This window comes from Balaenoptera physalus, assembly GCF_965194825.1.
Source record: "Balaenoptera physalus genome assembly, chromosome: 3".
NCBI lineage: Eukaryota > Metazoa > Chordata > Mammalia > Artiodactyla > Balaenopteridae > Balaenoptera > Balaenoptera physalus.
In genome coordinates, this window is record NC_138890.1 from 93,731,125 (window position 1) to 93,754,657 (window position 23,533).

The 23,533-nt window shown below is 36.4% G+C and overlaps 1 protein-coding gene across 1 annotated transcript in view; it reads left to right on the forward strand.

Annotated features, from left to right (window-relative positions):
- Positions 1-7,186: 7,186 nt before the first annotated feature.
- Positions 7,187-23,533, forward strand: part of LOC309657711 (uncharacterized protein) — a 104,591-nt gene continuing 88,244 nt past the window's right edge. The window contains exons 1-2 of the mRNA XM_082455533.1: positions 7,187-13,528; positions 19,041-19,265. Coding sequence (XP_082311659.1) covers positions 10,918-13,528; positions 19,041-19,265 — 2,836 coding nt within the window. The 5' untranslated portion in view covers positions 7,187-10,917. The remainder of the gene's footprint in view (positions 13,529-19,040; positions 19,266-23,533) is intronic.

Below are 23,533 nucleotides of genomic sequence, written 5' to 3' on the forward strand. Positions count from 1 at the left end.
TCAAATAAGTCATTAAAATGACACACCAGGAATTTTAACTGTGATGGGTCAAATTCTCAACTGTCTCATCACCTATGATGCCTCTTTCATAGACTGTTACTGATTATTTTTGCAAAAAGCAGAATAAAAATTCTGAATGTGACCAGACTTGTGAAGATAAAAACTTACTACACAAAATGCACTGATATGTTACTCTTACCTCATGAGACTGCCCAGACCTCAGTGAATTTGAGAGATGGGATGGAATGTTAGCACTGATTATCTGCCCAATATGAACCCAATCATAAAGTGATTAAATTAACTTGGCAGGTTAATTCTAAACATAATTTCTCATTCCTTCATCATTGGCCAGACTGCAATTTAAACACATTTTAATGACAGTGGACAAAACTACAGCTTAGTCAGTAGATCAAACTATGTAAAAGGAAGGTCAGCAAAAAAATATCAAGCATAGAACATTTTAAATAAATGCCGTGGGACTTCCCTGGTGGCGCAGTGGTTGAGAATCCGCCTGCCAATACCGGGGACACGGGTTAGAGCCCTGGTCCGGGAAGGAGCAACTAAGCCCGTGCGCCACAACTACCGAGCCTGCACTCTAGAGGCCACGAGCCACAACTACTGAAGCTCGCGGGACCAGAGCCTGTGCTCTGCAACAAGAGAAGCCACCGTAATGAGAAGCCCGCGCACCGCAACGAAGAGTAGCTCCTGCTCGCCACAACTAGAGAAAGTCCGCACACAGCAACGAAGACCCAATGCAGCCAAAAATAAATTAATTAATTTAAAAAAATAGGGACTTCCCTGGTGGCGCAGTGGTTAAGAATCCGCCTGCCAGTGCAGGGGACACGGGTTCAAGCCCTGGTCAGGGAAGATCCCACATGCCACGGAGCAGCAAGGCCCAGGCGCCACAACTACTGAGCCTGTGCTCTAGAGCCCGTGAGCCACAACTACTGAGCCTGCGTGCATGCCACAACTACTGAAGCCCGCGCGCCTAGAGCCTGTGCTCCGCAACAAGAGAAGCCACCGCAACGAGAAGCCCGTGCACCACAACGAAGAGTAGCCCCCGCTCGCCACAACTAGAGAAAGCCCGCGCACAGCAACAAAGACCCAGTGCAGACAAAATAAGTAAATAACATAAATAAATTTTAAAAAATAAATAAAAAATAAAATAATATAAAATAAATGCTTTTTTACTGCTTTCAAAAACTTGCACTAGTTTGGATTAAGCTACAGAAATGTATTTACTTTAGTGAATAAATAAAGTGAGCATAGAAAATATTTTTAAATGTTGATTCTAAAATTATTGGAGAAGGTATAGCCTCTATATATTTTGAATAAAACCTCTTTGAAGTCCTTATATCTTATTTAGAGTGATATTCTTATCAAATTATTTTTTTAGAGGTAACACAAGTAATTCCAAGGTAATTCAAGTTATCTTGAATTATAAATTCTAAACCGATAATGAGGTTTACCATTGCCCAATGTACCCTAAATATTGCTAAAAATAAAAAGTTGGCTCTTCATAAGTAGCTGATAATAACATTTCCAATGAAACATTTGAAGAACATTGTTCATTATTTTCTTCTGAGTGACTTGAAGTAGAATTAACCTGCAGCCATTTTTAATTTAAATATTTACTTGAAATTATTCTTACTCTTTAGAATTTAACAGTGTGGTTATATATGGGTTTTCCTTGGTTCTAGGCTGGAAAGGAATGAAGATGTTACACATTTTCTACTTTGAGCAATCAAAAACTCCAGTGTCACAGACTTGATGAGACTTGCCCCTGAGGAGTAAGACACAACCCTCATTGAAAGAATCACAGGGATTTCATGTTTGGGAGGAACTACATACTGAGGTTTCTGTATGGAGACCAAGACACAGTATATTCAAACGCTACTTCAAACAGAGTTTTAAGGATGAATGCTTCAAAATTAAGAGGGTGTCACTTAAACCCATCAAGAGTTGGTAATTCAGCAATTATTAAGTCTTCAGAGAAGCATAGCTCTTTTGGAACATAGTTATTGAAGTAGTGTGGCTCCACTTCAATAAGTGAAAAAGGAGACAGCATTCCTCTTTAGAAAACTCAGAGGCATTCTTCATTAAATTAATAGGTGCGGGAAAGTCTTCAGCAGAAAAAAAGTAGTCCCTGAGATTTATTCAATTAGCCTTTGGTGCCTATTCTTTTGCTAACTATTACCAAGTATCTAATGACATATTTAAGTGCACATATGTGCTTTATTTTTCCTTTTTCTTCATCTTAATGGAAACACACCTGTTTAGTAAACTTTTTATTGTTTGAAATATGTAAGTGTTGAAATGAAATTGTCACCTCTGGTCTAGTTGCAGACAGTATAATTAGCCAAAAAGGAATAATGTGAAGTGTCACATAGGACTGAGTATATGGAAATGGATAGATTCTTAAGATAGATTCTGAAAAGTCCCTGTGCTGGTCAAGGTCAGAGTAGGAGAAAACCATAATTACAGATTTCCCAGATCTAGCAATTGAAAAAAAATTTAGAGTAGGTAGGGTTCTAATTGTAGTTGAATAGGATGATTCCTCTTTGTGCAGTGGTATTTAATTCATGCATCACTCTGCATGTGGGATTAGCTAAACTTGCACTCTAATAGTCATTCCAAAGCCAAAGAGGAAATGAAGAAAAGCAAAATAACTTCCAGGGATTTCTAGTTTAATATTGTCATGATAAGAGCACACAGAATATGACTACACCGTCTAAAGTGAGAGACACATACCATTGCTGATATGCAAAATGGCTTCAGGTGGTACAAGATGAAAATATTTTCTTTTTATTGGTTATTTGTTTTTGTTTTAATGTGTATTAGTTACAACCCAGAATTTCACATATATTGTTGTCTTACATGAAGCTAAAATTAAAAATTTAGTGAATCAAAAATTATTAAGCAAATAACAGCACAAATGTCATGGCAGTAGTAAAAATCATAAAGGTAATACACAAATTACTGAAGTTGGGAAACAGTAGAGCAAGTTGTACTCATTCATTCATCCAACAAGATTTACTAACTATGATGTTTTTCCACACATATGGAATAGGAGCACATTAAAGTATAAGATGGATAAGATCACTGCTCTTGTGGAGCCTACATTTTGGCCCACATCTCTAGTGATTCCTCAGGAGACTGGGGTAATCTAAGGCTGTCTACACTGGGGTGTTTTATCTACCTTTGCTGGGCCCAAAAGTAAATTTCCTCTGAAGCTCTGTTGGCTCAAGTCAGGTTAAATATGGAGCAGCCAGGGGTCTGGTTCAGTCCTAGGAAGATATTCTCACTAGTGGTGCTTCATGAAGAACCATGCCCTACAAATACTGAGCTCTGAGAAAGATGAACTTCTGGGTGCACCCTCATAAATAGGAAAATCAAGGTTTAGGTGCCTCATTCACCCTGCCAAGTACCCTCCTTCTGAATACTTCCACTTTACCATAATCCCCCATGTACTTGCCAATCATTTCAGTTCTTACAAGCAAAGTCAAACCCAAAATATGGAAACCTTTGACTCTGAGAAACCAAATGTGAACACAGGGGAGACAAGTAAGTAAAAGCACAACATGGTATCTTCTTACACTGGTAGCCCTGGCCTGCTAAGCTGACTTGCTAGATTTTTATCACAAGTCATGGTTAGCACAAGATGAAAGAAGGATATTGGGGAGTTAACACCTAGGATTGATCTAGGGCACAATTTGGGCAGAGACTCTTTACACTGGGCTGAGAAAAATTAAAAAGTGATCTCTCAAGGAGTTTTCTTCCTAGAAGCTTGCTGATATAGAAAGAAAGAAAAAGAACCTGCGCTTAAACCAAAACAAAAGAAATTAAAAATTAAGTCTTAGTGTGTACCAATTGGGAAAGGAGGAAAATGAGGTGAAATGAAATGAAACTGAATTCATTGCAAGCTTCCTCAGGACTGCCTTAGTTTAAAATCTTAAGGTTGTTAAAGATTTTCTGAATCAGGTTCCATTCTACCTATCCAATTGTATCTGCTTCAGTGGGGTTTCTGAATCAGAATCACTTGGTGTGTTTGTGAGGGGGTAGGAGGTTTGGTGAGTGCTTATTAAAAATGCATATTCCCAGGCCCCACCTCAGAATCCAAATCTCTAAAGAGGCCCCAAATCAACATTTTTAGCAAGTTGCTCAGTGATTCTTCCGCACTGTTAAGTTTGAGAATTCTTGTGCTAAACCATAAACTCCTTGAAGTTTACATTATATTTACATTTTTACATTAAGTCCAGCTCAGAACCTTGAGCTCATAGCACAGAGTGCCAAATTCTTCAGTCTACCTCTGTGGGAAGTACACTAAGTTTTCCCACTTGTAATCCATCTCCTTTTGCCAGAATCATTCTGTAAGGAAGTGAGAGAGGGAGGAGAGAGTTCCTGAAGCATGTCAAGAAGAGCCTCTGCATTTAACATAGTACGGCAATAAAAATCTTTCAAAAATCTCAAGTAAAAAAAATTCTTCACTTTCAGAGTCTTGCCCTGGTGAAAAAGAAGAGAAGCAGCATCTCAACACTATGTTTCCTTGGGCAATTCACTGCATCTCTCCGTTTCCTCTAGGGAGAAACAAGGAAGTTGAGAAGATGATCTCACACCTACTTAACCTCAGTCAAAGGGTAGACACTTTTGAAAGTGTAAGGGATTTTCATTTTTAGTTCATCCTTCCTTTCCTTTACTGCCATTACTTAATGTAGCAACCTTTATTAAATACTGAGCTTAATTTCCTTTTGGTTCACTAATATAAATTTTTCTTTACCCAGTTTTTAAAACATTAATAATAATAATAACAATAACAATAATAAATTACACACTTGACAATGAATGCTCTTTTCTATCTGCAGTTCATTTCTGCAGAGATTCTGATTTAACTTGTATAGAGTAAGCTTCTCGTTCTCCAAGGATTACCCTCATCCACTAAGTTATGTTTGATCAATTATGGGTCAAATAGGGTGATGGCATTCCAACAAACTTATGTTTAAAGATAATTATTTTAATATTGAGGTTTTTTAATATCTATTCTTCTGAATTCAAGACCTTAACAGCTTTATGCTCCAATGATCACCAAGAGTCTCTTTTGCAGATAGAGCTTCAACAACCTACTCAATGTATGGTGCTTGGGGAAAGGAAAAGTCGGTTTCATTGGATGTGAGATTTGGATGTTTCTATTTAAAAAATTTAACCTAATAGGTTCTAATATTTTATCCATATTAATATATATAAATATAGATATGAATACATTTACTCATCAATGCTTTTGGCAGTGAGAAGGAAGTAAATGTGTGAAGAGCAACTATTACTCAGTAATAGCACTGAGACACACCCTTAAATGATTTTAACTAAAGCTGTTTAGTTTCAGGATACTAGGAAACTTACATTATTTATTAAGAATAACTGCCCAGCAACCAAGTTTGTAAAGTTTCATTCTTACAGACCCATAGAAGTTGAGGGCAAGTCTGAATTGATATATGGGCATTACTGAAACAGCTGCTTTCCAGTATAACTCTTCTTATGCTCATACATAATTTTTAAAAATTTAAGGACAAAAGAATAAAGTTTAAAATTCAGGCTATTCAAAATCAGAAATGACAGTAGAAGACAAGTTTGCGTACTTTCAACATACTTTCAAACGTAAATGGAAATTTAAAAACTTTTTTTCTTTAAATATTTTAACTTGAACTTTTCATAATTTGTTTTACATATATAAATTTCCTTTAAACTTTTCGTACAGAGAACATAGGCTTTGTGTTAAAACCAAGAAAATGAAGTTATACGAAATACACTAAGATTTCTTTCAAATTCTACAGGAAACGGGAGCCAATGGGCATTAAAAAGAGGACTTGATAGTATGCTACACTGGAAGTTAAGCATTTAACCTTCTGAATTTATTTCATAGTCTCCTTCTAGAATTTTAATACCTATCATTATATACCTTTTTATGAATCGTTCTCTTATTATTGGCAATAGAACATTCCTTTTGAATGTTACAAGGAAAACGTTTCAGCTTTAGCAACACAATAGAGAATTTTTAAGTAATTTGTCCAAAAAGTGGCACCAGTAAAACTTTCTAACAATACCTTTTAAAAAAATCTTTACCATCTAGCAATATTCTGAGAATAATGGTGTTACTTTGTAATTCTGCAGTAGAAAGATATTGTTTGTATTTCCTGTTTACATTTTTCCTCATTCTTCTGTGAATTATAGTAATGAGTCAAAGCTCAGTTTAAAAAAAAATCTATAAAACCCAATATAAAGGCCTCAAATATGATAGGGTTTGGCTGATATATAAAAGCAATCATGGTAACTTTCCTGAGCTTTATTGCCAATTTTGCACAGAAGAAATAAACATTTATGAAAAATATAAATCCAGGAAATCTGTAGTGGAGTGGATACCTTAATGTAAATATCAAGGTCTAGTGGTGATATATTTTACTTGTGGATAAAATTATACTTCATGCATATGTGTAAAAAAAACTAAAGTACTTAGAATTTTTTCAAAGTCCAATAAGAGGCCATTAGAGTGTATTAAACAGGGGAGATGACATGATTTAATTTATATATTTTAAAATCTGGCTACTATGTAAATTCAAAGAACATAAATACAGAAGTAAGAAAATCAGTTAGAAAGCTATTGCAATTGTCCAGATTTTTAAAATATATATTTTATATATATTCATAATATATATTATAAACACTTTAAATCTGGACTATATACACACACACATATATATATAATAGAATATATAGATAATAGAAACCTTATTAACTATCAACAAATTAATACAGAGTAAAAGGAAAGAATACATTTAGAAATAAAGGAGGGTACATTATTAAAAACATAATTAGATACAGATTGGGGCTGTCCATCTAATTCATTTCTTCTTGCATATTTATTAGGTACCCATTATGTGTCAGGTACTGTGCTAGATAGTAGGCACATATCCAACAGTTTTTTCACTTTCCTTAAACAAAGTTGTATTATTTCGGAGCTAAAATGCAAACTGATTATAATATGTGCTCTACATATATATACAATGGAATATTACAATGGAATATTACAAAGAAACGAAATTGAGTTATTTGTAGTGAGGTGGATGGACCTAGAGTCTGTCATACAGAGTGAAGTAAGTCAGAAAGAGAAAAACAAATACAGTACGCTAACACATATATATATGGAATCTAAAAAAAAAAGGTTCTGAAGAACCTGGGGCAGGACAGGAATAAAGACGCAGACGTAAAGAATGGACTTGAGGACACAGGGAAGGGGAAGGGTAAGCTGGGACGAAGTGAGAGAGTGGCATGGACATATATACACTACCAAATGTAAAATAGATAGCTAGTGGGAAGCAGCCGCAGAGCACAGGGAGATCAGTTCCGTGCTGTGTGACCACCTAGAGGGGTGGGATAGGGAGGGTGGGAGGGAGATGCAAGAGGGAGGAGATATGGGGATATATGTATATGTATAGCTGATTCACTTTGTTATAAAGCAGAAACTAACACAGCATTGTAAAGCAATTATACTCTAATAAAGATGTTTTTTAAAACTAAATAAATAAAATATGCTCTATAGATCAGAAATAATTTCAGGGCATCTATACTGTGTGTTGCTCAAAGAGTTGCCAAATTCCTAACAGCCTGGGTTCTAGTCCTGAATTTGCCACTATTATTGCAATGCAGGAAGCAAGGACTCTCTGGGTATGTTTTCTCCTATAAAATTAGAACTTAGTAAGATAATCTTGAAAACTTCTAGATCTTCTAGCTCTAAAAGAGTTTATGGTTTGATCAGCTTTGTCTAAGCACTCACTTACAGCTCTGGTGTGATGGATCGTCTCCCAATGTCAGGCACTGTTCAACTCTAATTATGTGTGTATCCTAATAGTTGTGTATTTATATTCGAATACAAGGTTAAGAATAATAGATGCCATTTACTGGAAACATTTATAACATATTTTCAGTTGTGTTTCTTCAAAACAACTCTGCAAGGTGAAATTTGTTATCATTTTCAACTTAGGGGTGAAGGAAACTCGGCCTCACGGAGATTACATGACCTGCTGAGTAAGTGGCAGAGTCAGACCACAGCCCAGATCTTCCACTAAACAGAATGCAGCAGACTACATTTTGCTGTTCAAACTAATGGGATCCTAGAGAAATAATCAATAACCTAGTCAATGCTTTTGAAGCATTTTTTTAAATTAGAAAATCCAATATGTGTAAGACAGGGGTTAAAAAAAGATTTTAATTATGTGTTTGTAATCCTCTCCCCAACCCCACCCCATATTGGCCTTCTAAGAAGAAAGGATTATTGCTTGCTTAGTCAGCCATAGGAACTTAATTGTGTCTATTGGGGAGAGAATAGAAAGGATAATTGGAAGACACCAAATGAGTGTTCATTGCTCTATATAAGAAAGGCAGCCTAAGGAAAATCAATTATCATAAAGTTATGAAACTTTGAGATTTTATGGAAGAAAAATGATTTGAAATCAACACATACTATGACGTAAGGGATTTTGAGGAGAGAAATTATTTAAGAAGAATTTAAATAAATTTTTGCCAAAACTGGCCACAAAACAGCCCCATTTAATTTGAGTTACAGGTAAAACAAATAAAAGATAAGCTTCTCAGCTGAGATGTCCAAAGGCACAGCCCTCCCAAATACACTCATAACAAACTGCTTCAGTGGGAAGCTATTTCTCTTTGCATCTTTTCAGACAGTTTAATCCTCTAAAAGTAAAGCAATTGAAATGGGTTTAGCTCTAAGCACAGGCAGGTATTTACCTGGTTAGTTAGCAGGCTGCCTTCCCCCAGATATCTCCCCAATACTTTCTATTATTTAAGATATCAACAGGGAAAATAATCCTTTATTTCACAATAAAGGTAAAGAATTAATTTGATCTTCTACAAACAGTTGATCCTTCTACAAAGAATATATAGTATATACTAAATCTTATAATATTTACATATAGTGTATGTGATGATAATGTAATGAAGGCAAACCACCTCTCTACCCCACTTAATTTAGCACGGCTAGAAATTTGATGATATTCAATTAAGGCCAACTTCACAAAAAAAATTAGATATTTCTATTAGGCTAAGAAAATTGGAATATAAAAATGATCAATTAAACAGAATATGACTTTATAACTTGCATCCTAAATGTCTACACATATGAAAAGAATATATGTTAGAGTGTTCACATAGTATATAGTAATGTACTAAGTAGTTGGGGTGGAATTAAACAGGAAAGGAGAATATAATTATGATAATAAAATGATTCAAAGAATGATATTATGCTATCCAGTTGGCAAATGAGTTGAGTTAGTAATTTTACTAAACCTATATTCTGAGTGGAAAATAATTTCAAATTTGATGCTTTCAAAGGACAGTGAAAGCTGAAGATCCTCAGCTCCCCAACATGAGGAAGAAAAGAAGAAAAGCCTATAAAAAATGGAAAATCTTGAATCCCACAGTATGTAAGTCCAAGTCATTGGTTTTATAAGTACATATAAAATGAACTACCTGGCTTATGTATTTTGTTCTTTGTCACAGGAATATCTATAAAAGTAGGAAGATAAATGCATATAGATATTATAAAATGATTTAGAAATCTGGTCAATTGTCATTATGTATATACTTCTGCATTAATAATTATATGAATTACAAGTGATAAAAACTTAAATATAAATATTTACATATTCAAACAAAGGCTATTAAAACCCCTATTCTTAGAATCTGTTATCAGTGTATTATTATGTAACTGTCTCAAATCTATCTTCCTACTTGTAGAAATTGTAGTATATAGTCCATTGAAGGAGGCTATAAGCTGTAAAATTATAAAATTGAAAGTGGCTGTAAACTGAACTGTTCTTGGCAAGAGGGTGTTATTTTAAGAATAAATTGTAATCTACAATTCTGGAAGGCAGGCTATCAGTCTATAAACCACTGTAAATGGGCTTTAGAGAGCCATGTCTCCATGTCTTTTCTCCCACAACTTCCACATGACAGTTCTCAGACTGTCACCAGGCCCACTGGAAACCGTTTCAGGACTTGTAAGAAAAGCCATTCCCTCAGACTAGAAGAGAGACAAATGGGAATGGTTAGACGCTCCAAGGCACTTCAGTATGCTTGAGAACCTATAGGTCAAATCAGAAGTCTGCATATCTCTCCTCAATTGGAAAGTAATAATTCCTAAACGTATGATTCTTTATTTGGTTCTGAAACAGCAATTATTTTTCTGCACCACTTACTTCCATGCCACCTCTAGCTAAATTTTGATAGGATGTTTTCCTTTTTCTGATTGAAGAGAATTTATTTATTTACTCTTTATATAAGTATTTATGTAAGTATTTTTATTAAAAATATGTTATATAAAAATCATATTTAAATTAAGGATATTTTAAATAATTGTAAGTAATACTTTTCCAATTTTTAGCTTAATCAACTTATTAAAAGTATCCTTGTGGACCCCTGGTTGATAGATTTCCATGACATCATTATTTATTTGTTGCTCATTCTTCTTTCTTTTCCTTTCAAAATATTCTCTTTCAGATGTTGTTTAAAACATAATTTGAAATCTTCGTATTTTGTCCACTGTTTTTTACACAAGATCTAGTACCTCATGGTCAGGTTCACAAATTTCTCAAGCAAAATATTCTAACATTATAAAGCAGAGGAGTAAAAGTCACAAGGTGGCAGTTCTTGGGCCAAATACCTGACCATGGCAACTTGCTCTTTATCAAGAAGTCTCTTAAAATTTATTTGCATAAATAATTTGCTCTGAAATTTTTATTTCACCTGTTTCAGAAGTCTCTGTTTTAGAGACTTAATTAGATTCTTACCTCCTAAAACAATGAAGTGATATTCTTCATTCTAAGATTATTGATTTAAAATGAGATATTAGAAATGAATTTTTATAGAAAATACCTTGACATACTAGAAATGAATGAAAAATGTTACTCAAAAAACTTACAAAGGGTATGCATTGAATTTCATCCTAGAATTTGGAACATCTGCTCTCTAAATGGACACAGAAAACTTTTTCTTTTTTTTTTTTTTGCTTCTTCTTTAGGTGAACCTCAGCCTGCTAATCAAGCATGCCAAAAAAATATAAAAGATCTTGAAAAGGAAGTCAAAGGAGACACCTCGGAAGCTTTGCTTCATCAGACTGGGACATTAGGGAAATCTAAGGAAAATGGAGATGTGCATATATCCGCTTCTATGAATAGAAAGCAGAAGTCCCCTTTTCTCCCTAAAGATAAGAAACAACCTCCATCTGACAGCAGAATAATTAGAGAGAAGGAAAATGATGGTCCTCCTTCATGCATTTCTTATCAACTAGAGAAAGTCTTACCAGTGGTCATGTTTGATGACTGTGAAGAATCATTATCAGGAAAAATTACACTGCAGAATTTCCCAAACACATTAGAAGCCTTTAAACCAGCAAAAGGCAAAATTATTACAGAATTGAAATGTGGGGCTATCAATGTACAAGTAGAAATCAAGAATAGATTTTTCTGTAAAACAGGAATACGGTTTCCAACAAAAAAGAGACGTTCGAAATGTCACCAGCATTATTCTGTCAGATACTTTCAGAGATGCTACACTTCTAGAAGCTGCTGTTCTAAATTCAAGAATATATCAATAGAACTAAAACCTGAGGCACCATCTAAATCTGAAGGAAAAATTGCCAGAACTGAGAGCCCCGCACTGAAAGTCAGCATTGTAGGAAAAGGAATTAAAGTTAAATACATGAGTAAGAAACAGAATATATTAATAAATATAACTCATCCTAAAAGAAGTAGAAAAAGAGCTAAATACAGAAACATTTCCTCCAATCACACAACTAAAGAATGTTCCAAGTCTCCTGCACAGTCTAATATTAGGCACCCTGAAAAGTGGCAGCTTGAAAACAAGCATCAGAGTTCAGATTGTTTTCATGTCTCTCCTCCTGTTGTGTTTGCTGTCCAGAAGGAGGAGAATTTTGGTACAGTTGTGGTTTCTCTGTGCTCAAGCCCTGAGAAGAAGAATAAGCCTGACACACCATCTTCAGTCTTAGATGACTGTGAGGTAGATTCTGCCATCTTTCAGCAGAAGAACTTTATAATTAGTAAGAATACCCCCAAAAAGAAACATTTTTCCGAGGCTGAGACTCTTCTCAAAAACATTCTTCCTACTTCACGTGATACCCTAAAGACCACAAGTTTAAGTAATACAGGCTTAAGTGAAATGCATTTTGAGGACCCCAAAGATGTGAATAGAGAGAGAAAAATCATCTTTGATAAACCAGAAAATATCACATCAGACTCATATATACAGTGCAGCACAGAAGGAATAAATTATTTGCCAAGTACCATTACTGACATCTTTCCAGTTCAAGACGGCATAGACTCTGACTTTTGTTCTTCATCTTCTCTGAGTGTGCAGCTTGTAGGAGAAAAGGCATCCAACATTTATTGCAAAGGCAGCAAAATTCCACCTGCAGATTGCTATGAGAACTCAAATTCTTTATCTTTCCCTTCTATTCAAAATGCTCTGAAGTCTTCCACTTCTTTCAGGCCATCACACTGGGCCACCGGACACTCAGAACCTAAAGAAACCCCTGGGGATACATTTTCCTTTAATCACTGTGCTGAATTTTTGAAAGACTATGAGGAAGGGCTTACTGATATAACTGACAGAGACTTTAACAAAACCACTTTACATAGTGACTCTCATACAAAAGTACAGCAACTACTGGAAACGAAGAGTACACAGTGTGCAACTCTCAGCCCTTCATTCTCTGGCAGCCTCTCTGCTGGCAGCCCACTCAACAGTAATAGCCACAGCACTGCAGAATGGGGTCAGACAGAATCCCAGGCAAGTCATCCAGACACAGAAGTCCTCAGCAAAACAAAAGCACCAGTTATGACCTTAATAACTGATGAGTTAGACCAGAGATTAATTATTCAAAGTGATAAGGAAGACACAGTTTATTCTAATTATCCCATGGGAATGAAAAAGCCTAAAGAGTCACCCAGCTCTCTGGGAAACGTTGAAAAAGACAAATTCCAGATAATTATGCCTGTGGTAAACAATGCATGCTACAGAGATTTTGAAGACCTACCAAACAAGACTCATGATGAAGTTTGTTTTCAAAAGAATTTTCCAGACAGTGCTGAGTTCAACTGTGAAGTGTGTGCTACAGATAATCTGTTTCTTATTGAGAAAAGACTGACCAGTGATGCAGACCAATATGGTAACCAAGATGAAAAAAGCCTTGAACTAACCAGTTTTAAACAGGAGGCAGCAGAGGGCCAAAGGATTGCATCGACAAAGCCAAATTCTGAAGAAAATAAAAATGACCCAAAGGAAACTTACTATCACCAAATAGACATGTTGTTCTCCCCTCAGAAGCAGAAAGCTTTGCAAGGTACAATGGACTATATAGAATCTTTAACTTTCATTATTTTTACATGTTTGAGCTTTGGGAAGTCTTTTTTATTGCTTGGGGTTTTTTCTTTATTGCTGAAGATATATTGAGTATTTTAGAGTTAGATGAATACGGGCAAGCATATATCAGCCTGCTTCTTTCCATTATCACCTACCCAACCCATAAATAGTGCATAACAAAATCACCAAGGCTGCAGTGTAATATAAAGTAAAAAAAAAAAAAAATCAATTTCTCTTTAAAAGGTTGATGTATTGCCAAACCAATTTTGTAGGAAACGTTAGCCTTTTGCCACTCTTAAATAATCTGCCATTTCTTTCCTTCTTGCAAGCTAAGCATGTTCAGAAGAATAGGAAGAATATGTCTGCGATAAAATGTGTTTTTAAACCTTGCTGTGTTGTTGCAGGAGCACGGCATACATGTTTCAGGAGGCCATGTGGAATAGTAATTAAAGCAAAGGACAAAAAACAGAAACAGCCATGGCTAATCCTGATTGATCCGTCCATGGGGACGCCGACCTCAAGCAGACCTCTGACCTCCCTTGTGGATTGGTTGGCCCTTCTCAAACCATTGATAGAACCCAGAAGCTCTCCAGACCTGCAGAGGGCTAGGATAGAAGCTCCTTCCTAAGTACATAATACTGCCTGTCTGCTTTCAATCTAGGATCCACATTATATCATTTGGGGCATTTCATAGAAGTCCCTTCTTGTTTTTCTTCAATAAGCCCCAAATATTTTATATTTAAGGTTAGCATTATTCTACATTGTATATTAAAATACACCTTGAACAAGTAAAAACTTCCTTCCAAACTGCCAGTAACATTCCTAATGGGTCCACAGATGATATTTGGAATGATGAAATTTAGTCAAGAAGCTACCTTTTCTTTGTTGTCATTCTATCCCTAATTTTTTAATAGAATAAAATTTAGAAGTAGAAATAAAACACAGAAGCACAGAAGTATTGGCATGAAATATGAAATTTACTTCATAGAGAATTAAATACCCTAAAACAACACAAAAGCTATGCAGTCACCTGCTTAATATGAACATCCTAAGGCAAAGATCCATCAGTCATAGTGACTGCTTCCCAGTGCCAACGTACCCCTAGATACCAGGATCGATGGCATTAATCCTTACGTTTGCTTCAGCCCACAATTATTTAAGTCTGCAAGAGGCAGACCTGCAATAAGAGCGCTGTGTCTTCCAGAGCAGATGCGTGCTCTCCTGGATGAATATCCCTCCCAGGCTGACTCTTCCCCCGGGGATATGCTCCTCCCTGGACTGCCTCTCCCAGCAAGGCATATTTCCTTAAGAAAATCAATAATTCAAGTCAGAATCTTCCCAAAGCTGATACTGTACTTCATTCGACTTTGAAACTGTCCCATTTGGTGAACAGTTCCAGTTACCGATTCCCTGTGTTACTGTGTTTCATCAAAAGGCTGTTCCTACAACTCTCCCCCTTGCCCCTTCAGTCCTCTTCCCCCAGATCACTCTGTTGCTACCACATTGACTTCCTTGAGTTGCTGGAACCTGCCAAGCAAGTGCCCACATCAGTCCTTTGCTTGGGCTACTCCCACTACCTGGACTGCTCTTCCCACAAATGTCCACATGGTTCACATTCCTCCTTCAAATTTCTGCTCATGTGGTACCATCTCAGTGAGACCTTCTCGGGCCACTCAATTTAAAATTGCAAACTGAGCTCTGTCCATTCCAGCCTAGGCATACTATATTCCTTTTCCATGAATTACTGTTATACATAACATCTTCACCTGCTAATGTGCTGTATATTTTACTAGTTTATTTATTCTGTCTTCTCCCACTAGAATGTAGTCGTGAGGGCATGTATTTTTCTGTTTTGATCATTGCTGTATCCAGAGCACCTGAAGAGTGCCTGCCTGTACAGTAGGCACTCAATGAATATTTGTTGAAGGAAAGAATGAGTTCAGGGAAGTTATATCAGGTTTCTTCGTGGAAAACTCTATGTTCACAAACAAAAACAAAAAAACAGGAAAACAGTTCAGAAATCAAAATGTTTATATTAGAAGATATTTGAATCTATAAATGTTTGCATGGATTTTACTCTCCTAGAGCTATGAGTTTTTTTATACTTTATTCAATACCATTGTTATTATACTATTGATACCTCAGGCCAGGATTTTGTCATTTTTCAGGGTACAGATTGCTTTGAAGGGCTTGGGCATCTTTGTACTGTTTCTCCAGAAAATTTTATATTTAATATAGGCACAAAAGTATGCCTCTATTTGCAGAGGGAGCCTCCAAATTCTCAAAGTCTGTCCACGTACCTCAGATTAAGAATCCCTGACATGAGTGCTGTACTTATGTAGTTCCTTCCACTTAGGAATTAATTAGATTAGAGGTCACAATCTCGAGGGGCCAGGCAGGTAATATAAATGAGTAAAGCAGGCTGCATGTGAGAAATAATGGAGTGTTGGTGGGCTAGAGGGAACGCTGTCCTGAGGGAATGAGAATTCAGGCCCTGCCTATATAGACAGGCCTTCTAGTTTTTCAAGGAGCTAGAGGTGTGGCGGTTTTATCTGTATGAATCTCTAGATTACATGACATTTAAAGACACAGTACAGGCTAAACAATCGACCACCTCTGAACTAGATAAACCAGAGGTGGTAGGGATTGGCATATGACAAGAGTTAAAGAGACAGTGCTATAAAGGAAAGCATACCAGTCTGAACCTCTTAAGACTAAATTCTGGGTTTTGGTCTGCACATTCTTAGGTAAAGAGGTTTATCAGGGCCTCAGTTCTTCCGCTGTAAATTGCCTGAAATGTATCTTTAAGATCTCTGCCAAAGGACCAGAAATTCTCTGTCGTAAAACATTTTAATGAGGAAATCAAACCTAGGCTACTCTGAGAGAATGACAGATAATGAGAAGGATTAAATGATACTTTACATGGCATAGAAATATTTATAATTAAAGAGCCCTATATATGTAACATGGTACAAAACTTACATGTAATGTGTGAGATATTTTATTTCCCTGTGCCCCTAAGGAAGGAGTGATTCTGAAAGCCCGCACCAAGGCAAAAGGTGTACAGGATTGTAGCTCTGACAAAGTTTGTAGTCCTAAGATCTACACCAAGCACTAGGGATAAAAAGATACATAAAACAGTTATTCTTTTTCTTATAGAAGAATACAACTCTTGGGATAATTTCCAACAAGCTGACTTCTTACGAAATTGGGCACTTTCCACACTTACAGCCATTTCAGTGTTTCTCAGTAGATGAGCAAGTCCAGGGTCCAGGGTCCAGCTGCAGTGCCCAGCTTTCTTCCAGCAGGGCTCCACCCAGATCTGCATCTTCCTCTCCTTGGTCTATAACTCATTTCCCAGGCCCCTCCTTCTGGCTTTCATGGTGGTAGCTTTCTACTTTCACACTCACGTTTGATAAAACATTAGTGTGTTTTTTGATGTATTAACATACTGTCCCTACAAAAGGACAGTATGTATTTTAACAGAGTCCTTCAAGATCCTTGAGTGTCTTCATTTCAGCACCAAGCAAATTGTCTGATTCCTAGAAAGGCTCAATAAACCTCTATTGGGTAGTCATGGAATGAGGGAGAGGCTTACATGTGAACAAAGGTTACCGAGACATAGGTTAAATTCACCATGTAAAAACTCTCTATCACCTTGAAGTATTCAAGGATTATGCTGATTCAGGTAGTAAATTTGAGTCTGGGAAGTGTTTGAGCTTAGATTGAATGACTCCTTGGTAGAAATCCTGTAGAATTGCTTTAAGCATATAGAGGGTGGTTGGACAAAATCACCTTGTATATTTTTGCAAATCTGAGAGTCTACAAATACCAGGCAGGACAATGGGAGTGATGCTTTGCTCTCAGTGCACATTACAGTGGTTCTCAAATCACACTTCAAAACATACTGTAGGGCACATATTCTCCTCATTTCAGTATTTAAGATTCTAAAGGAAAACTTTTCTCACAATGTCACAGAGTCATATTTCCATTACACACACTTTCCTAGATTCATAAGACTTCTTTTTTTTCCGAGCAATTTCAGAAAAGAATTGCTTTAAATGTAAAATATTTGACATTAGAAAATTCTCCTTCTTGTGGATGCCTTCAGAGTCAGCCTGGACTCCCAATTTCAACAAATAGTGGAACTAGAGTGAACATTGAAGAAAATGGTTAGAGGCCAGCTCTGTAGCATTTTTAAAAGCTTCACCACTCTGTAAAATTCCAGAGGGCAAAAAAAGTCATCTTGTTCATAGCTGTAGTCCTAGTAACCAGCACAGTAGAAATTAGTTTTTATATATATATATATATACACACACACATACATACCTATATATTAGTATAGAAAGGAACAGTAATATTATAGAATGAATGTCATTTTTCTGTCACCCTCTTAAGCCCTAGAGAGGAGGTAGGAGTCAACATCAGAATTATGGAAAATAAGAGGAATTGAATAATGACTCCTCCCTTCCCATGTCTTTGGCCCTGCCAAGTGAAGTTTAAATTGTTATGTAAATGGATTAGTAATAACTATCTATAAAAATAAAGAAGATAATTTATTCATGGATATACCCCATTTATTATTTAAATAGTTCTGAGAACAAATTTTGACACTGATAAATTCGTTTTTAATTTACAAAGATGAAATTTTAAAAATTCATTTGCTCCTGGGAATAGAATAAAAATAAAGGTTAAAATTTGGTTTCTTTTTAATTGATGTTGCTTGCCTTTTGTATAGTATCAAACAGTGAAAGCAAGAAAAATCCTAACCAATTCTAGCCTATCAAATTATTTTCTAGGTATTACATACTCTGCTATTTGAGGTTTTATTTTTTTCACTTTGACAATTATTTTCTTAAAGTTTGCTTGTATTGCGATTAGTTTATCTGAAATTTTCTTACTTCTAACTGACATACAGCCTTATAGCTTGTGATGACAGAAAGCAGCAGTTTGGAAGTATATAAAGTATTTCAAGTTGTTATTTATTCAAATATAAAGTTATCAAAGCCTTCATGTAATTTGGCTTTTTTTTTTTCCTTTTCTTCATTTTGAACCAACACATGCAGCAAGAAAAGTATCATGAAATTTGTAGTCTTGTGATGAATAGAGGTCAAACCATAAAGGACTTGAGTTCAATAGTAAACTTGTTTTCAAAGACTGTAATTTAACTAATTCAGGTAATCATATCTTGTCTTATTGAAATTTCAGTGGACATAACTAACAATTTATTTGCACTGTGATCCTCCAAAACAACTAATAGACTAGTACAATGTATCAGGCATACTGCTGGTGCCCAAGGAATATCTACTGAATTGAATCCAACTGAGGAAATGCATGGTGATTCCCTCTTTTCCAATATGTCTATTTTCAATCTATACAGCTCTTTCTTCTTCTCCTTCTTCTTCTCCTTCTCCTCCTCCTCCTCCTTTTCCTCCTCCCCTTCCCCCTCCCCCTCCTCCTCCTTCTTCTTCTTCTTTTTGAGTAATACAAATTTAGAAAGTGAATCATGAAGGAGTTGAATGAAATCATTCTAGTTCTAGTCTTCTGTGATTCTGTTTCAAAGACTGGAATATTTGAAATTCTACCTTGAAATGCTGTCTCACTTTCATACTTAATGTGGTTTAATCTAGATTGGAATTTGGAAATAAACAGCCACCAAAATTTATCCCAGGAAATGGCACCAAAAGATACGAGGGCCAGTGATGGTTCACAGGAAGAAGCAGTAGACCAGTGGGCCAGGAGGAGGGAGCAATTCAGAGATGGTAAAAGATGCAGCTCAGCTGGAAGAAGTTCGTTTGCCAGCAACATCACTGAAGGATCCAGTGAGTAGACTAATGCCTTCTTTTCCAAAACCAGAGCAAAGGCAACAACCTACTGAAGCTTAACCAGATCTCCTCCCTCTTATCTTCAGAATATAAACCCTGTTGCTTGACCATGGCAATGTGGTAATTATGTGCTTTCATATGAAAGATATTTTTAGAATAATCAACTCTTTATTACACACTGAGGAATCCGAACTTGGTAAATTACCTCCTTCAAAACACACAACTGCCTACTAAGACTACTGTTCTCTTCAGAAACTGAAATAACTAACTATAGGGTTCTTTGCTGAATGAAATGTGTGTCCTATTTCAAAGAATTTGAGTTGGCTTACAAAAGTACCTGTAGTGCAAAAAGATAAGATTAATATGTTTGATTATAAGAAACAATTATTTTTTCTTTTAACGTTTTAACATTTCTGAAATGAGAAAGTGTCTTTAAGTAGATGTGTACTTTAGTGAGATAATGCTTTTTCTCTTGCTATTGAAAAGATGTTATTAAATCAGCATCATACTACTGTCAAGGAGGAAAAAGACCTTCCTCAATCCTTCTATGTTCTTTTGGCTGGCGTAAGAATTAAATTGACATGAGACAAATTAACAGGAGAAAATCAAACTTAATTTCATAGGTGTGGGAACCCCACATACATGAGAGGGTCAGAGACCACACATACCTGGGGGTCAGAGATGTCTTTGAATCTCTTTGAGAGATTCAAAGACAGAAATGTAAGGGACTTCCCTGGTGGTCCAGTGGTTAAGACTCCACCCTTCCACTGTAGGGGGTGTGGGTTTGATCCCCCGTCAGGTAACTAAGAATCGCATGCCTCTCAGTGCGGCCAAAAAACTTTAAAAAAAAGGTGGAAATGTAAAATGAGGTATATATGCCATCCTGAGCTAAGAAATGGGATAGGTGCCTGGGGCTTTCAAGGACAGGAGGGTCATTCATGGGATGATAAGAAGAGCAGAGGTTTGATAATTAGATGTTTGCCCTGCCATAAAGAGGGGGCCACTTAGATAAAACTTATCTCTGGCAATAGCTTTTTCTCTGGGAAAAATCCCCAATTTAAGTTCTTCTAGGTAGTTAAGGGAGGGGCAGTATTCTCTTGAGCTCAGAGGGTTCCACTGCCTTTAGCTGAAAGAAATCCACATGCCAAAGTGGTGCATCTTGGGGAGGACTCTTCTGAATCCCTACATCTCAGTCCCACAATCAATGGCAAACTGAGAAAGGAAAGTAAATAAGTCATCAATGAGGAAATTTAACTGAAGGAAATACGGGTTTAAAAAATGGAGGGGGGGCACTAATGAATACCACATTAAAAAAAATTTCTTTTTAATTTATTTTTGGCCACACTGCATGGCATGTGGGATCTTAGTTCCCCGACCAGGGATCGAACCTGTGGCCCCTGCAGTGGAAGCACAGAGTCTTAACCACTGAACCACCAGGGAAATCCCATATACCACATTTAGTATGTCAACTGCAATTTTTAAAATGCACAAAGTTAGAGCTGTGAGTTTCAGTTTTATTTGGGGACCTTACTGAGGACTATAGCCTTGAAGACAGCCTCTTAGATAGCTCTGAGGAACTGCTTCAAAGAGGTAGGGGAGGAGCCAGTATATATATGAATTTTTTTGGCTGGGAAACACATGTAGTCAAGCATACATCTTGGTAATCACAAAAAAACCCAGATATCTCAAGTTAATGATTTTAGTGCTTATCTATATGAAGACTCAAGAATCTGGGATCATTGAAATTATTCCTTAGATGTGCATCTTAACTATCTAGGGGTCCATATATCCAAAACACAGAATGCTTCATCCTGTTTTTCATCCTGAATTCCTTTCAGAGTATAACTAAAAGTCAGCTACTGCAGTGGCCAATAACTTGTTCCTTATAGAACTAGATGGTGGGCAACATGTTTTATTTTACAGCTACCTACCACCATTAATCTGGCCCTAAACTTCTAACAACTAAAATTGTTACCCAATTACTAGAGATTTTGTCATTTGCATATTACTTAAAACAACAAAGTGTTGATTCACGAAAAACACTGATACTGAAACCTGGTCAAACTTCATTAAAAAAGAAAATGACAGTATTGTCAAGATATAGTGATAAGAAATATATGTTCGGTCATTCAGAAGATCAAAATACATTTCTCATATATATTTGGTCATCTTCACTGGTTCCTGGCTTACAGCTCCTAAAACCCTTGGAATTTCCTGTGACATGAACGAAAAAGGTGTCTTTTGTTATATTAATTAGGTGACTTTTAGAAGGTCTCTAGGTAACCCAGGGTGGGGCTGATTGCCAAGGGAACCAACCACATGATTAGAGGGTTGGAATTTTTAGCCTCACCAGCATCCTCAAAGCCCCAATCTGGAGAGGGAGAGGGGCTGGAGGTTGAAACAATTGCCAACGGCTAAAGATTTAATCAATCATGCCTATGTAATGAAGCCTCTGTAAAAATCTTGAAAGGATGGGGTTCAGAGAGCTTCTGGGTTGGTAAATATGTGGGGATTTTGGGGGAGTGGCACAACCGGAGAGGGCATGGAACTCCATACCATTTCCCATACCTTGCCCTATGCATGTCATCCATCTGGCTCTTCCTGAGTTGTATCCTTTAATAATAAACTGGTGATCTAGTAAGTAAAATGCCTCTCTGAGTTATGTGAGCTGCTCTAAAATATTAATTCACATGGAGGTCGTTGGAACCTAGCTGGTGGGTCAGAAGTACAGGCAACAACCTGGACTTGCGATTGGCAGCTAAAGTGGGGGGTGGGGGGGTGGGGGAGGCAGTCTTTTAAGACTGAACGCTTAACCTTTGTATTTGGTAGGTAGTGTCAGAATTGAGTTGAACTGTAGTACACCCATGCGGTTTCTAAGAATTGCTTCTTGTTGATGTGGGGAAACCACCGCCACCCCCCCCCCACACACACACATACGTTGGAATTAGGTCCAGGAACCCAAAAGAGTTGTGACACAGAGAACGGTGTCTCTATGATAGAGACAATAGTGAGCGTGTGAGTGTCCTAGGTTATGTCCTATGGACAAGCTCCCGGAATGACCCAAGTACAGTTCAGGAAGACAGTGGTATAACTTATCCAGAGTGAGTTAGAGAGCTGGCACAGGTTAGAGATTGAATGTAGCTATAAATGTGTGGCAAAATTATAAGTAATTTAAATAATTAAACACTGTACTGTATTATCCCACCACAGTGTTCTTACATTCATGTGAACAGTGAAGAATACAATGTAAATGTTCCATTTTGTCCTGAGAATTTTGTTCTTGTCTCTTGATCAGTGTCTAATCCCTCTAGTTGCTTCTTCCTATTTGGCAGCAAGGACTCAAGATCTGGAATCTTTTTTTTTTTTTAATTGAAATTTTAAGGTAATTCTATATTCACATGCAGTTGTAAGAAAGAATAGAGAGAGCCCAGTTTCCCCCAATGGTATTTTTGTTTGTTTTTTTGTTGAAATGTAGTTGACATACTATATTATGTTAGTTTCATGTGTACTACATAATTATCTGACATTTGCATACATTATGAAAGGATCACCATGATAAGTCTAGTAACCATCTGTCTCCATATAAAGTTATTACAATATTATTGACCATATTCCTTATGCTGTATATTGCATCCCTCTGACTTATGTATTTTATAACTAAAGTTTTGTACTTCTTAATCCCCTTCACCTATTTCTTAAATTTTTATTCTTACGTATACTACTGTACAGGGTTGTTTTATTATCACTCTATTATTCACGGACTCTTGAAATACCTCCCTGGAGAATACTTTTCTTATATCAGATTTCCAATAATATATTTCCACTGCTACACATTTTGTTGTAATGTTCATTTTATTCCACTCTCACTTCCCCTTATCAATTTCTGGATTGATATATTCTAGAATTTGATTTAGATTTTTTTTTTAATTGTTACTTTTAATAATCAATACTTAATATAGTTCATTAATGTTTCTTCATCACTGCTTTTTGTACCAATTACTTCCAACAGGATTTTCTTTCTTTCTCTTCTTACTATAGTTATCCTCTAATAATTTTTTCAGAGAGACTCTTTGGGAGGTAAACTCAGACCTTATATATCTGAAAATGTATTCACTTCCTTCTTAATTCTGAATGACAGTTTGGTAGACAATTCTAGGTTCAGATTATTTAAGAAACTGGTTCACTGTCTTCCAGTAACCAGCAGTGCTGATGAGAAGTCTGAATCCAATCTCATTCTCACAGCTTCGGTCATTAATCCAATTTTT